This window comes from Lactuca saligna, chromosome 9, assembly GCF_052625555.1.
Source record: "Lactuca saligna cultivar CGN05327 chromosome 9, ASM5262555v1, whole genome shotgun sequence".
Taxonomy (NCBI): Eukaryota; Viridiplantae; Streptophyta; class Magnoliopsida; order Asterales; family Asteraceae; genus Lactuca; species Lactuca saligna.
The window spans coordinates 185,180,753-185,197,863 of record NC_136425.1 but is presented as its reverse complement, the minus strand read 5'-3'; the positions used below and the strand labels follow the sequence as shown (position 1 = coordinate 185,197,863).

Sequence of the window (17,111 nt, the reverse complement as noted above, 5' to 3'; positions counted from 1 at the left end):
AAGGTCCAAAAGCCAAAAGGGGGCTCCATAACAAAACCCTAGCTCAAACAATCAAAAGAGATGACAAGGTCATGACTTTATAGCTCCATAAGTTCTTCACGATGAACTAGATGCAGGATCTAGAAGCTTAATGACACCCAAGGCTTGATCACTACCTTCTCCTTCTTGAATTCTCTCTAAAATGGCCACCAACACACTTTCTAAGCTCAAGAATCACACTCACAAGGAAATCTGAGGTTAAAGGACAAAATGAGGTTATGGAGGCTGGTTAGGGTTTATTCCAAAAGATTTAAGGACGTTTATATAGGTCTCAAGTCCGGATATTAGGGTTTTGGTCTTCAGTCACATACGCCCCGCATACCCATTTGTACGCCTAACGTACGTGACGAACCTCCGCGATCAACCTTCCTTAGTATGTTACGCATACTCCTTAAGTACGCCCAGCGTATGAAGGTGCCACTATTGCAACAAAATTTCATACTAAGGGTAAGAAATGAAAATACCTTGATCCCGACCGTTACAATAGAAAGATGTGAAATTTAGTGAATGAGCATAAATAGGATGAGGAGAAAATAGTTTAATTAGATACAATACCGTAGAAATAAAGTGAAGTGATTAAGTGTAATACTTCACTAAGAGTTAGAAAAGAGTTGTAAAAGTGGTAGGTATTCACCTGTGTAGAGTGAGAATGGAACAGTAGAAGCGCATGGGAAATAGAACTTACCTAAGAGTAGATTGTTAAGAAGTGTGTTAGCATACTTGTGAGAAAAAAGAATGAAACATGGTAAGTTTATGAACATAGTTGTGAAAAGTGGGATAAAAGATGAAAATTGATGATAACTATGCAATATGATTTCATAAGAGTGGATAGAGTCGTAGACGTCCCTTAACAACCATTATGAGTAGATAGATGAAGAAAGCAAGTAATAAAAGATTTCGATGACAAAATCTCATAAAGGGGAAGATTGTAAGAACCTAAAATTTAGAGAAAGTTGACTTTTAGTCAAATATAGACCAAAATGGCAAAAGGGCCAATTAAAAGAAAAATATGAGAATATGAAGTTGTGACTGTTGGGTTTTAGTTCAAAAATAGTTTCAAAAACTACAAAATTGGCAAACAGAAGACTTATGATTTAGAACATAACATAAACATTTTATACCCACCAAGGAACATCTTGCAAGTTATAGAAAGATTTAAACACTAACCATATAAAGGATGAAGAAATAACAATCTTTGTTGTTCTTTGGGTCCTCTTGGGGAGGCTTGGAAGTTGATGGAGAATGTGGAACCTTTGAGACACCAACAAGTTACCTACTTGATTTAATATACTAGTCTTGTATAACTCATATAACTCTTAAGCTTGAAGTTTATAACCAAAGTATGATATTCAAGAGAGTATAAATGCAAGTAATCTTTAAGTGTTCTAAACAAAATAAGAGAGAATGAGAGAAAGCTTAGGAATTTCGAAATTTGCATGTAAAAGAGGACACACAACATGAAAGCCTCTAAGCTAGTTAAAGTGAAGACTTAATCTAAATGTCCTTAACCATTAATCCATTTAGAGAAGCTTGTCCCCCATGATTTTGCCTATACCTACTACTTTTGAATAAATTAAAATGAAAGTCATACTCTTGTCTTTTGACTCTTATTTTATAAAAAATAATAAAAAAAGCACTATATTTTATAAACCAAGTTTATAAAATATAAACTTTAACTTTTTGGTAAAAGAGAAAAGAATTTATCTACTCCAAAATGTTGTGCATGACTTATTAACTCATACCATATGAATTATATATAATGTTACTTGCTAATGAAAATTATTATTTCCTAGAAATAAATAATCTCCAATTTAATTATAAGCGTTTATTGAATATTGAATATTTATTAAAATCAATTTCTAATAAATAATCAATTATATCAAGTTTTTGTTAGTTTGACCCATTAGTATCATATATTAATTATCAATATCACTTTAATATGATTCTTGAGCATACTAGATCTTTCAATCTCCCACTTGCGCAAGATTCATATTAGACTGAGATAAATAGTGGTGAAGGTCTAGCAACATTTCACTACCCCCATCAACATACTGATGGGTTTTATATACTCTAACAATCCTATGGTTCACATACAACCCTAATGCTTTGGATCTAAGTTTTATCTAATTATACATGCAACATTGTTTTTCCAAAGCATAAAGCCTAAACTAGCATGCAAGGCAACATTTGAATCATAAAACAGTTAGAGGTTTACCTTGTGTAGTAACTTGCTTGTCTTTGACCTTTAGGAGCCTAGAACCTCAAGTGTGATGCCTCAAATGTCTTATAACAAACCAAGAACAAGAGAATGGACTTGAGAGAGAATCTTGGGAGCTCAAAATCGGCTAGTCGCTAATTTAGCATGCATGAGTGCCGATTTTAGGTGTTAGGGTCATCTTATATAGCTTAGGATTAAAACCATGCAAACCCTAATGAATCTTCATATTACATAAGCCTTTTGGGCTAAACCTTTCATAGACTTTCATGTAATTTTAGTCCAACCCTAGTTAACATGAGCCATGAGTCCAACTAGAAGAATTACTGATTTACCTAATCAGTCCCTTTAACTTTAATTAGTTTCTTTCGATTACTAAATTAATACCAAATTAATTCTTGATCAATACTAATTAAATAATGTGATTCCTCAATTAATATATTATACTTATAATATATTAATAAATCACAATAACCTCTTTCTCAAGTATCCATCATATCAAATTGTTCCAGAGTGTTACAACCCAAATGGACCATGATATCATCGGGTCAAGTACATACCAATTATAGTTATGGTCTTATACACCTAATCCAACAGTCTCCCATTTGGATAAGTCTAATAACTATAATTGCCAATGTAGCTTCAGAACCCAAGTAATAATCGTAGCTCTCTAAAAGCCAATATCGAATCCTAATGCGCCATTTAGATAAGGGATCATATAATCCTATGTTCTTCAAGATATCATGCAGACAAATACATGGAACATAGTCATACTTATTGTTCAACAGTTTGTTTCCCGATTTCTGATTTGTCTAAGATAGAACTTATTTGAACACATCAATTTAGTCCTGACATGGCCCGACACATAAGTCAAAACAAATTTATCGAGGGGCCCAAGATATCAGTTTTAATTCTCTTAGGATAAAAGTAACAGATAAACTTCGACTTATATGCTTGCACTAACTATTAGTTAAATCATACACAACAGCACGTTTTATAACATCGAGTTACTGATGCATTTTCGCATTGTCACTGTACAACCAACTAATAATTTCCAACTCATATATCTTGGTTTGAAGATTATACGATATTATCATATCACAATCACTCGTGATAAATTCCATGAAGTGATTCATGTGAGTGTGGGTTGATCCAATACTCAAATCTTATTTCAAGAGTACTTATGAATGTTGTAGCAAACCTTTGCAATGTCTAACTGCTTAGACAATCTTACAAAACCCATTCATGACAGTCTACTTACATAACCTACTTCCAAAGTATGATCGACTGTGGATAGTTTGAATAATCTTATTATTTTGGAAGTCAAAACATTCAAAATGAAACAATAGTAAATAATTGACACAAAATAGTAACTTTACTTATAAATAAAACTCCTTTTATTCAATCATCAAATTTCAATTACATTGTAGATATTACAAGTTTTTAAATATCTATCTAATCATTAAAGCTGATATCGTCCTTCAGTCGAATACCCCTTGCATGTAGCAAGTGCTTTTCCCTGCTGAGTCCCTTTGTAAGGGGATTTGTTGGGTTCTTCTCTTACAATATCCTCTTCACTACGAGTAGTCCTTCTTCTACTTGATGTCTTATAAAGTGATATTTTATGTCGATGTGTCTGGATCTGCCATGATCCCTTGGTTCCCTGGCTAAGGCAACTGCACTTTCATTGTCACAGAAAATATCCGTAGACTCCTTTATAGCTGGTACAACTCTAAGGTCTGTAATGAAGTTCTTCAGCCATATTACCTCCTTTGCTGCTTCGCTTGCTACTATGTACTCCGATCCGCATGTTGAATCAGCCACGGTTTCCTGTTTGGAACTTTTCCAAGTTATTGCTCCTCCATTAAGGGTAAATACCCAGCCCGACTGAGAACGGAAATTATCTATGTCGGTCTGAAAGTTGGCGTAACTATACCTTATTACTCTTAAGTCATCACTCCCACCGAGGGTAAGGACCCAGTCCTTAGTCCTTCGTAGGTACTTAAAAATGTTCTTTACCGCACTCCAGTGAGTTTTACCAGGTTTCCCTTGATATCTGCTGACCATGCTCAAAGCAAAGGCCACATCAGGTCGAGTACATGTCATAGCATACATGATCGAGCCTAGTACGGAAGCATATGGAACTCGATTCATTTCTGCTATCTCAACCTCTGTACTCAGACTCTGAGTCTTACTCAGTTTGGTATTGCTCTGGATTGGTAAGTGTCACACCCTCGAACCAGACGGCGGAAACATCCGAGGGCTCGCGTGACTTAAATTGAGATATCATCACAATGAATATACATGAAACATAACATAAACATCACCATGCATTAATACATTACAAGTGACCTTGTTGACATCAAGTACATTGTTTAAATATTACATATCCATAGCATAAATTGTTTGAGAGTTTTCAAAACATAACATCCTAACACACTTGGTATTGTTCTTCAGCTTATCTATTACCCGAGAATACAAGTTATTTTGAAAACGTCAACATATAGAATGTTGGTGAGTTCATAAGTAGGTTTGATACGAAAATGTTTTGTGTAGTTTATAAAACCCAGAAAATCCGATATTTTCTGATACGGTAATTGTTTATACAAAAAGTGTGATGATCCATAGGTATATGCATGAATGATTTCAAATCGTGTATAAATGAGAAGTTTTGCATTATAGTTATTGAAAATACAAGTGAATAATGTTGATTTCCCCGAAAAACCCGATGTTTTCGATAAAACAGTATGATTATTTTGTATTATTGTATTGTCGCATCGAATGAATATGATTTCCCCTAATTACTTCGATGGTATTGGATTTTTATGTGAGTCGTTGTAACCATGCATGATAATGACTAGTTCGTCTATCTTGGCATTCTAGTGAACGTCAAATTGATCTTAAGATTTTGTCACCCCAGACTGGCCGAGTCTAACTGTAGCGAACAGCTTAGGTGTGGGGGAGTCACCCCCGTATAGATCTATACACAAACTCTCGCTCTCCCTCCAGGAGACTTTGATTATAACTAGAGACTACGACCGACACCTATTGGTGTCGCCCGTTATTACTCACTTAATCCAAATGAATTTGATTAACCTTGATTAATGACCTGATTTTTGTTTACTTGAATAGAAGGTAAGCCTAAAAGACGAGATGAAGAGGACCACGAGGTCCTACTAATCACGTTTGTTATTTAAGGTTGTCGAGTATACGAAGGACGTGTTGGCCTATTTCGCATATAATTTATTTGGACCTTACTAGCAATGCTAATGGGCCACTGAGGCCCAATAGCATGTAAAAGTCATTGAGGGTCCCTTAAGCATGTAATTGGGTCACAGGAGGCCCAATAAACATGTGTTATTTGTGTTAGGCCTAAAAGTCATGTTAATGGGTCACGAATGCCCAATAAGCATGATTAGAATCTTTCAAGCCCAACAATTTGAATGTTTACTTGTTTTGTATAGTATAAATGTCGGGAATTTTGTTTGACAATTGTTGAATCGCAAAGGCACAAAGTTTGTCGATTGTTTTATAACGATATTTAGATTTATGAAAATATATGTATATTTTTCATTCTAAATTCATCAGTTATAATGTGGTATTTTTGACCCAGATATCTTAATAATAAAATAATTGACTCAAAAATATTGGTTTGACCTATTCAGCCCTTCTTTAATAAAAAAATAACAATTTTAGTCCCTTTTTATAGAAAAAATGACATTTTAGGTCCTTCAACTATTTTTCTTGACATTTTCGCCCAAAAACTTATATAGATAAGGTTTTCAGCCCAATGTTTACTTTTTGGCAGCTTCAGCCCCTTTAGTAAAAAGATTTTACTTTATAATCCAAACTTTTCACAATTTTTACAAATTTGACCCAAAATCCAAAAACTTTACATTTCTAATCCTTCTTGGCAAAAAGGGTAATTTTAACCCCTGAAATAGATTTATTTACTTTTCTACCCACTTTTCTACCTATGGGCCGAAAAGCCCAAAATTTTAGCCCAATAGGCTACAATTTACATTTTTAGTCCTTTAAAAAGCATGGTGTTTATAAGAACTTCTATTTTGACTGTTTTGAACTTTTTGATCCTTGTAAAAACCATAAATGATAACTTTTTCCCTAACTTTGTTTATTTGACAAAAATAGTCCAATAATGAGTTTTATGTTGTAACATGCTTATTATAAACCCTATATGGTAGTTTTTCTTAACTTGTTAAGTGTAATACATCCTAGATCACATATTTTCCTCCTTGAACTATAAATCTCGAAATATCTTTCATTTTTGGCACATATTTACCACATAAACACAAGAAATCACACATAACATACAAATACACATAGATCTACACATTTTACTTGTACTTTCCCCCATAAAACATGTGAAAACCAAAAATAGAGGGGTATGAACTCACCTTTGCTTGTTGTTTTTGGTTTGAAGAAAGAAATGGAAGAGTTTGATGCCATTTTCGGCCCTAGCAAGCTTTCTTGGGTGGATCTCAAACTTAGTATGTTTCTAGGAGTATGATCAAGAATTTAAGGTGGTAAGAAGAGTGAATGAGTGTAGAAATGAAATATGTTTGCAAGATCTTACCACTAGTATGTAATTTGAAGTGATCTTTGGATGAAATCCTTCTTGAAGCCCTTATAATTCTCGAAGGTTTGAATGAAGGATGAAGAGTTGTTTTCTTCGAGAGTGTTTAAGAAGATTTTTAGTGAGATATGTGTGTGTGTGTGTGTTTATGTGTTAGCCCAAGAAGAAGAAGATAGGGAGAGAGAGATGATGATATGACATGCATGGAGGTATGGGATCTTCAAGTTTCGTTACATGCTAAATAATATGGAGGTGGAAATGCCACATAAATACTCCATTTTCTCTTTTTTTTAACTTATAGGCTGAAAATGGGCTTAAGGAAAGGAATAGTGTATTAATTTGAGCCCATTCTTATCTTGTTTGAAAACATGTAGCCCATAAAGAAAATTCTCGGCCCATTGGGCCCTTAGGGTAGCTCACGGCCTAATTTTTGTATAAGAGAATGGGTTTGAGTCCATTAAAGCTAATTGGATTTGTTATTGCCCAATAAGGCCCATTCAAGATAAACTAGTCCATTTTAGGCTTATAAGGCCCAAAAAGGCTAAGTATCATGAAAGTGGGTCCAATTAGAGACCATTTACAATGTTATCCTTGTTAAGTGTTTACAAAGCATCAGAATTCCTAGTTGTGACAGTAAGTCTCCTCTCTTGGAATTCTCCATGCTGAAACGTTTCAACACCTTATCCAAATAGGTTCTTTAACTAAGTCCTATTAGCCTTTTACACCTGTTTCCCAATATCCTTATCCTTAGAATGTAAGCAGCTTCTCTGAGGTCCTTCATAGCGAAACACTTCTCAAGCCAGGACTTAACCTCCTGTAAGGTTAGAATGTCGTTTCCAATGAGCAGTATAGCATCCACATACAACACGAGAAAGCTAACTATACTCCCACTAGCTTTGACATATACACAAGACTCAACCTCGCTTCTTGAAAATCCAAACTCTTTGACTTTCTCATCAAAATAAAGATTCCATCTGTAAAATGTTTTGTTCAATCCATAAATGGATTTCTCAAGCTTACACACTCTATTATGGTACTTTAAATTGACAAAACCCTCTGGTTGATTCATGAAAACATATTCATCCAACTTCATACTAAGGAAAGGGGTTTTGACATCCATTTTCCATATTCCACAATCATGAAATGCAGCTATGGCTAGCATAACCCTTATAGATTTAATCTTAGCCACTGGTGAGAAGGTCTCATCATAGTCAACCAGTCGTGCCTTATATGTGTGTACTTTCCCATCCATGTCGGTCTTCTTCTTGTCTTTCGACCCGGTACATTGTCAACCAAGTTCCATACTTGATTGTCATACATGGACTGAATCCCGTTGTCCGTCGCCTCTTTCCATTTTGCAGACTCGGGGCCTGTCATGGCTTATTTGTAGTTGTTACACTGGTAAATCTGGATGGACCTAACAACTACAAGTAGCTATCTTAGAACTTGACAAACTTCATGTTTTTGGATGGGGATAAACATTACCATATCATTAAAATCAAATTTTATGAACCAAAACAGTTTGTGGTAATGATCCTAATCCAAAACAGGCCAAAAACTCGAAAAATTTGCCACCAGATGAGCCAACTCGTCGAGCTAGGCATTGGACTCGTCGAGTTCATGGAAAAACTCATCCAACTTGTCGATTCCATATATGGACTCGTCGAGTTCATCAGACAGTGCCCAGAAAATTCATTTTTCCAACTTTGAAAATCACACATTTGCATCAATATAATAGAAAACATCCTAGGCTCTGATACCATTGATGGGTTTTATGTACTCTAACAATCATATGGTTCACATAAATACTTAATGCTTTGGATCTAATTTTTCTCTAATTATACATGGAACATTGTTTTTCCAAAGCATAAAGCCTAAACTAGCATGCAATGCAACATTTGAATCATAAAACAGTTAGAGGATTACCTTGTGTAGTAGCTTGCTTGTCTTTGACCTTTATGAGCCTAGAACCTCAAGTGTGATGCCTCAAATGTCTTATAACAAACCAAGAACAAGAGAATGGACTTGAGAGAGAATCTTAGGAGCTCAAAATCGGCTAGTCGCTACTTTAGCATGCATGAGTGCCGATTTTAGGTGTTAGGGTCTTCTTATATAGCTTAGGATTACAACCATGCAAACCTTAATGACTCTTAATATTACATAATCCTTTTGGGCTAAACCTTTCATGGACTTTCATGTAAGTTTATTCCAACCCTAGTTAACATGAGCCATGAGTCCAACTAGATGAATTATTGATTTACCTAATCAGTCCCTTTAACTTTAATTAGTTTCTTTCAATCACTAAATTAATACCAAATTAATTACTGATCAATACTAATTAAATAATGTGATTCCTCAATTAATATATTATACTTATATTATATTAATAAATCACAATAACCTCTTTCTCAAGTATCCATCCTATCAAATTGTTCTCGAGTGTTACAACCCAAATGGACCATGCTATCATCGGGTCAAGTACATACCAATTATAGTTATGGACTTATACACCTAATCCAACACATACGACTTTGTGTCATTCTATCAACGCCCAATTCCTAAAATGCTCAAAGTTGCAATTGGTGTATAAGGTAAGTTAATCAATTATCCCGTTGTTGTAGACATCATGTTGAACTTGAGATACGGATCGCTATCAATCTCATTAGTTGTTCAACTTTTGGTAAGGCGTCTTAGATGTCTAACTCTCAACACATAAGAGGAACAAATCCCATATTGACTATATCATCCTCTTTCATAGTTCACACCATACTTAAAAATGGCTTTTATAACTGCCCGGTTAAGGAACAACATTTAACCACACCAAAGCATAATACTCCCTACACTTAAATCCCACTATGTATCTCAGGTGTTAAGGATACAAAGATAGTACCTTTTAATCAAGTATCATTGATAATAACAATCCATGAGATGATCTCGATGCGGGTCAGTTCAATACTGGTTCTCTAATAAGTACCGATGAAACTTGGTTACAACCATTTGCCTACTTTCATCTAGTGAAAGTCAACCAATCCAATTCATATTAGTCTTACTTTATAATTTCTCCCACAATTATAACCGACTATAAACCTTTAGAATAATAACATTATTCATGGATTAAACATGTTAATATAGAACATAACAAGTATTAATGTGATGACTATATCCCAATAAATCATAACATTATCTAATAGTTGTTATTATAATGTTCCAATATCCAAATACTAAATCTAAATCAAAAACTCATTTCTAGAATAATAAAGTCTTATAGCTTAAGTGTGACCATTCATAATTAGCCAAACAGAATGACTTTATCAATGGATCTAATAAAATTTAATTTGTGTGAATTTTGTGAATACTATCATCTCCATACTTAACTTTACTCTAAGTATAGTTAAATATCCTGGAGAATATGATTGGTGCTCTTTCGTGACATATAGCATCTTACTTTGATTAAGTATACTCTCGAAGTCACAAAGATTTCTATGTGATCCTTTAATGGCAGAGATCAACATAGTTTTTCAATGATCTCATTCATCCAATCATATTTGAATTCAACTTCTAAAGTAGTGTATTCTTATTAAATTCATTCCAAAAAAACTTACCCTTCATTCCATAATGAAGTCAAAATCCAATTAAGAATAGAGAACAAAGTAAGAGATAAAGAAGACACGGAATAAAGAAGAGGCTAAGAAAGAGTAAGATAAGAGTATGAGAACTAGAGTAGAGGACAAAGAAAGAGTTAGATGAGATGAGAAAAAGTAGAAAGAAGGATTAGAGAAGAAAGATAAAAGTGACAAATGAAAGAAGTAAGAATAGTAGTGTATGCTAATAGAGAAAGATTGTAGATAATAGAGTATTAGAAACAGAAACAAGAAGAACGAAAAGAAAAGTTATAGAAAAAATCGCTAAACACTTAATGTCTGATGTTGTAGATATGTTTTATGTTTTGCAGGTCCAGATAGCAGTATCTATGGTACCAGAAAAGAAGACAGAAGCACAAGGTCAGGACTTAGATAGTCAGTTGTTATTTATTGTATTCTTTGTTGTTCATGTAAATATATAGATTTTATTGTAAATCCATGATTTGTCCCGGGAAGTAAAGTGTTTTAATTTGAGTAGAATTCTACAATTGTAAATAAAACTCTGATATTTCCCTTAAATTAGATGTTAGAAAATTTTGGTCTTTACAACTTGTATCAGAGTCATAGTTCAAATGAATTAGGTTTGGTGTATCCATTCCTAGTCTTAAAGTCTTAAATTGTGGAAGATGGATGAGAAACATACAGTATGAGTTGGTTTTATGATAAACCATGTTAAGAGATCAAGGTACAAGTTTGAAAATATGTGAAGATAAAGAACCTGAAAAATATTGAGTTTCGTAGATTGACCAACCTTGAAGGTTTTGGTCCAGAATGTTAGAGAGAAAAAAAAAAAAAAAAAAAAAAAAAAAAAAAAAAAGTCATTTTGCGAAATGATAAGAAAGGGCCCTCTAGTTAAAGAGGTGCCACAAGTATATAGAAAGAGTGATATTGCGGTATCATGAAAGAAAGATGTAGTAGAGATGGTATGTCCTAGTAGATGGACAATGGATAGAATATGTGACCCAATAGAGAAACATACAAAAGATTCAACCTAGAACACTTTGATCGGACATCACAAAGTAAGACTAATACTGAAATATACAAAAGATTCAACCTAGCACCATATCAACGATTGTCATGTTAAGCATTCACTTGTGAATCATCAACAACAATGTATATATATACCACAAAAAGGATACATAAATTTCATCATTCTCATATCAAGAGCTACACAAACAAACAACATCCCACAAATTACATTCAATAATACACCACAAACAACATTCTTGTAATATATTGTTCCTTTATAAAGTTGTTACTATCAAGAAGAGTAAGAACACCACAACATTATTGCCAAAATTCACGATTCTTGATGATGTATCCACCTTTTTCGTGCTTTTGACTGCTCTTTTGGTAATCAAGAGTCCACTTTTCATATGTACAATCTATAAAGTTATAATAGCCACCATGTAGAGAAAGCAAACCTTTTGCCACTCGTTCTTCTACCCATGGGTATGTAAGCAAGTTCAATAGTGAATGATTGATTGATTCCTGAAAAGTTAAAGATGTCAGACAGTGTTTAGCATGTATTGGACTGGACAAATGACCAAATTACCCTTACACTCCAAAAAGAATCATAATACTAACATAAGATAAGTTGTAAGGAAAAAAAGGAGGACAAATAGGTAAACTGGTAAAGGGTTAGTGTCTTAATACATTAAGCTATGTTTCTTTACTCAACTCATTAAGTCATTTTGTCTAGATTAATCAAAAAAAAAAATAGTCATGTATCAATGGGACAAAAATAGCAAAAAAAATCCACCCAAAAAGGTGGGGCAACTACAAGGACTCACTCTTGATCTCTTGTCTGCACAAAAGATGAGAATACCCTCATCCTCATATCAAAATAGAAAGTTGGTAAAAAAATGATAATAATAATCATAAGCACCTTTTCACAGTGTTTGCATTGCTGGTCAAAGCTGAGATTAGAAGCGATGGCTTTTGTGCTTGATTTTGCTGATTTTCCAACCACCACCCAATTCTTGATAAAGCTACTGAAAAATCAAGAAAAGTTATATGAGAAAAATATAACATGAAAAAACTTTAAAGAAAAAGATTTTGTAAGTCAAAAGTCAAAACCTTGAGTTTTCTTCATCCTCCATGCCCATTAGGGCACGGATGCCTCCACAACAGCTATGGCCAGTCACCAGAATATTTTCAACCTGCAATTAATTTTATTCTCATTATCAATTTATCATTAATTAGAATTACAGTTTTATATCCATCAGTAATAATTATAATTATTAACAGAAAGTAATACTTACTTGAAGTGCATTGACTGAAAATTCAAGTGCAGCATTTGTTTCACATGGTCCATTCTGCACATGAAATCAAGAAGATGATAAAACTTGTACAAAAGAAGCATGAAACTCTCAAAATCAATATATTTTCAAATAACTTGTGCCTATTAATGAAATTTTTTATAATAATACCTCAAATGGTGGAACAAGATTAGCAATATTGCGGACTACAAAGGCTTCACCAGGTTGAAATCCTAGGATATAAGAGGGGCAAACTCGGGAATCTGCACAAGAAATCACCAGGAACTGTTCTTACAATTGTTAGTCAACCAAATAGTTCCCATTCTAACAGAAAACAATAAGGTTATGTTTCATTTTGCACTTGTGTCATTTATAGACCAAGGGTAAAATGGTCATTTGGTCATAGTCATACCTTTGGGGCTTGAGCTTCAGCAAGTTCTTGATAGCACTCCAAGTTTCCCCTGTCCAGGAATAACAATGTCTCAAATGAATTAAGAATCTTCGATATATGAAACTTTCAGGTGTAATAATTTTGTCACTTACAAGTATTTTTCTTTTTTAAAACTCAGGAATCTTTGCTTCATTTCAGTGAACGAATCACTTCCATCTTTTGATTTCTTTATAAGATTTGGGGGATCCATTTTAGTTTCTTGAACCAAACCAACCCCCTCCCTTGAGGCTTTCAATTTCAAAGCCAGATTGCTCCTGTAAATGAATGAGGTGGATAATTTTAGAAAAAAATATATATAATATATTTTTTTATTGCAGCATTAGGCCATTAGCTAACATAAAGCAAAATAAAGACATGCTTATCTCTTGGGTCCAATCCCGAAGGTTGCAATGATGTCTGTAATGTTAAATATATGTTTTTTTCCTATATAAATAAATCATCAAACGTAAGGATATGTATATATATATGGTGGCATATTGCAATCTGCACCAAATGGGAATCGTATTTTGGATAATAAAAAGATTTTGCAATTAAGATATGATGAACACTTGAAACATACAGAATACAAGAAAGTTGTAAGCATAGCTTTAATAATATGAACTGAAAACTTTTAGAAAACCTACTTGGAAGAATTCAGAAATCCGAGGTGTGTCTGCTCAATTCCCGAAAACTTCAACTTGGAACCAGAGATCTGCCACGGAATTCAAAACAAAAACAATAATCGGTCATAAAAAACAGATTAACATTTCGTCGAACACCTTATCTGCATACTACATATACATCTAAATAGAGAGATAGAGAGAAGGGGGTTACTGTTGTTGTTGATGCAGCCGATTTCGAACACTCGGATTTGTATAGAGGAGAAGATCCAAGAATTGACTGCGCCATTTTCGGATTAATTAGAGGGTTTCCTGCTGGTTATATAGAATGCTAAATGCTAATTCTTTTTTAACAAACAAATTAGAGGCGATACTTGCGAATATATATAGAGAAACGGGAAGTATACCAACTGGGTGTTGGTGGCCAGATCAAGAACAATCGTTTCGTTCCAAGAAAGGCGGAGAAATCTATGTTGCCATTACTAAAAATAGGAAAGCTGTCTGCTCAAGCCAACTCATCAGTCCAATTGGAATAACTAGGCTTCTACAGGTGTCAATGTGATGTAATAAATAGATTATAGATAAGTCCAAAATCCCATTTTGGGATTTTCAGGACAACAGTATTTTCGTATTTTTCTAATTATAGTCATCAAACTCGTTTTAAATCATTATTTATTACATAAAGTGGTGTTTTCATTTTTTTTTTTTGGCAATATTTATTTATTTGTTATAAAGCCCTTCCATATCTTAAAGGTATATTGGCAAAATTAGTCAAGACGTAGCTTTTAATTACGAAGAAATTTTAGGCAAAAGTAGTTTATAGCTTTTATGTAACATTAATTAAAAACTAAAAATAAAAGCTACCAAAAACTAGTTAAATAATTTTTAGATTCAAAAGCTTTTAATATAAAAACTAGAAACTTCTGTTGTAACATGAATTTCAGTCGATCTCGAATTTTGTTAGCTCGTCTAAAGTGTAATGTTTCACCAAAGTCTTTTGATTTTGATATTTTTAAAAGTATTTTAATTACTTGATCATAAAAAAGTATATTTATATGTCAGAAGATTCATGTGATTCAAGCTCCAAAGTCCCAACCCAATGAAGAAGGAACTAGAATCAAGCATGACCAATTGAGCATTGGCGATGAATACGAAGAACAATATTTTAATTTCTAAATAAAAAATTAAAAAATTCACCGGTTTGTTGTGGTCTCAAATCCTCAGTTATTTTGAGCCCAATCACTATTTTTATTTAAAATAATAATAATAATAATAATAATAATAATAATAATAATAATAAAACTATATTTATCTAATTCATTGTTAATTGTTCTTTCTAGTAATTCGTTTAGCAAAGCTTGTCTACTAATGCCACACTTGTGTTTTTGAAAAGCTTGCCTACTAATGTCGTACTTGTGTTTTTGAAATATATATATATATATATATATATATATATATATATATATATATATATATATATATATATATATATATATATATATATATATATAAGTTTGTAATTATTACATGTTGAGTACATATTTTGTAGAATTTGGTTAAAAAAAGTTAATTTTTATTTTTAAGAACGGTTAACTATGGTGATGCTAATTTAAGTTAGATTTTGTTGAAAATGATTTGTTTATTTAATAGTTAATATTTTGTTATAGATTGTTGATCGTTACAATTTAATTCTTATTGTTTATTAATTTAAATTTTTATAATTTGGATTGAGGATGCATGGTATGTCATTGTATGGTTTGGGTCTGTAGCTGTCTGTGGGACCCATTTTACTTCATCAAAAAGACTACCATGTTCTTTTAACATATTATGGTAGCAGTCTGGTCACCATTTGATTGTATTTTAATGAAAGATATTTTAGATTTACAGAAATAAACAAATAAATAAATAACATTAAGCTATATATTTAGTAAAGTTTTACATGTATTTTAATCCTTAATATTATTGTCTACCATGGAAAGAAAATATGATAATTTTTGCACGTTCATTTCGAAACAAATATAACGTTTAACATAACATTTAATATTTGCTGATTCAATATTTACATTTATAACTTTAACATGTCCTATAATTTAGTCAAAACAAAATTGATTATTGATAATATAAAATTATATTTTATAAATCAACATATATATAATATGTCAATAAAGTTTTTTTTAGATTCTTATTTATATTATTAAAGGAGATTTCAATAGTTAAACTGATGTTGAATTAATTCATTTATATCTTTTCTTGAGTTCTGAATATAGTAATAGTTCATTTTTCAATTTCTACATCGACATTCATTTCTACAAAAAGTCCACAGACTTCTTCCATGTAATTACCCACGTCGACATCGCTAACAAACAAAATCGGAATCGGAGTTGTGATTATGATTATGATTGTATCGAAAAGAAGAAGATGAAGAAGAAGGGATGAAAATTAAACGGTTTTTGACTGAAGTTTTTGATCTTCCATTACTTTTTTCTCAATTTCGAGGGCAATTAATTGATATGCAAATGGTGAATTGATTGTCGGGTGAAGATTAAGTGGTTAGGGAGAAGATTAGATGATGTCTGTCAGTAAGCAACTCAATTTTGCCCTAATTAAACTATCTGCTTCATCAATGGCTTAAATAACAAGAACATCGCAGCAAGCAACTCAATTTTTGCCCTAATTCAACTATCTGCTTCATCCATGGCTTAAATCAGCTTCGTTTATCTCTCTCAGAAGGTACAATCATCTTCTTTTGCTAGCCACATACACACACGATGATTGTTTTGATTCTTTTTTGCTCAAATATGATGTGTTTTGACATGATCATATTTCAATATTTCAAAAAAATGGTGGAAAAATAAATATTATTACATAAAAGTAACAAACTAAGAAAGAGTATTCTTACAACTTTGATAGAACGCAGAAATGGTCGTAATCCAACCCTCATCTGTTCATCAAGTGTACTACTGTGTAAGCACGATGTACAACTTCTGTTCTCTCTTAGCCTTCGAGAGTTCTAGTCTCTCCCAAAACTTTGGAAACACCCTTTTGTGAATCTCCTTATATGCTTTTCGAAAACAGTCTCTCTATTTTTCTTATACACGTAAAGTTATTATATTTTTTTTAATTAAATTGTTTTTTAAATCTCTTTTTATATTCAACAATGCAATAATGCATGGGCATAATTTTATAATCACCTAAATTTATTAATGATATGGAATTTTGGCGACGAGTTTTTCAGTCCTTTTAGCAGATTGAGTGTTTTTGTTTTTCTTTTCTAAATATGAATAAAATATATATTTTTTGAAATTAGAATT

At 32.7% G+C, this 17,111-nt stretch overlaps 1 protein-coding gene across 8 annotated transcripts; it reads right to left on the bottom strand.

Moving 5' to 3' along the window:
* Nucleotides 1–11,581: 11,581 nt before the first annotated feature.
* BCA5 (beta carbonic anhydrase 5) lies at nt 11,582–16,869 on the bottom strand. Of its 8 annotated transcripts, none has more exons than XM_078972282.1 (10): nt 16,700–16,868; nt 14,015–14,080; nt 13,825–13,892; nt 13,294–13,455; nt 13,163–13,211; nt 12,922–13,035; nt 12,754–12,807; nt 12,569–12,651; nt 12,378–12,483; nt 11,582–11,980 (listed from the first exon to the last, which is right to left on the bottom strand). In XM_078972282.1, the coding sequence occupies exons 1-10, from the start codon at nt 16,739–16,741 to the stop codon at nt 11,777–11,779; spliced, it is 948 nt and encodes a 315-aa protein (XP_078828408.1). In that variant the 5' UTR covers nt 16,742–16,868; the 3' UTR covers nt 11,582–11,776. The 8 variants fall into 8 exon arrangements, with proteins under 8 accessions (XP_078828408.1, XP_078828413.1, XP_078828412.1 ...); XM_078972287.1 differs by having other exon boundaries at nt 14,015–14,115; nt 16,700–16,847; XM_078972286.1 differs by having other exon boundaries at nt 14,015–14,112; nt 16,700–16,847.
* Between the last annotated feature and the right edge of the window lie 242 nt (nt 16,870–17,111).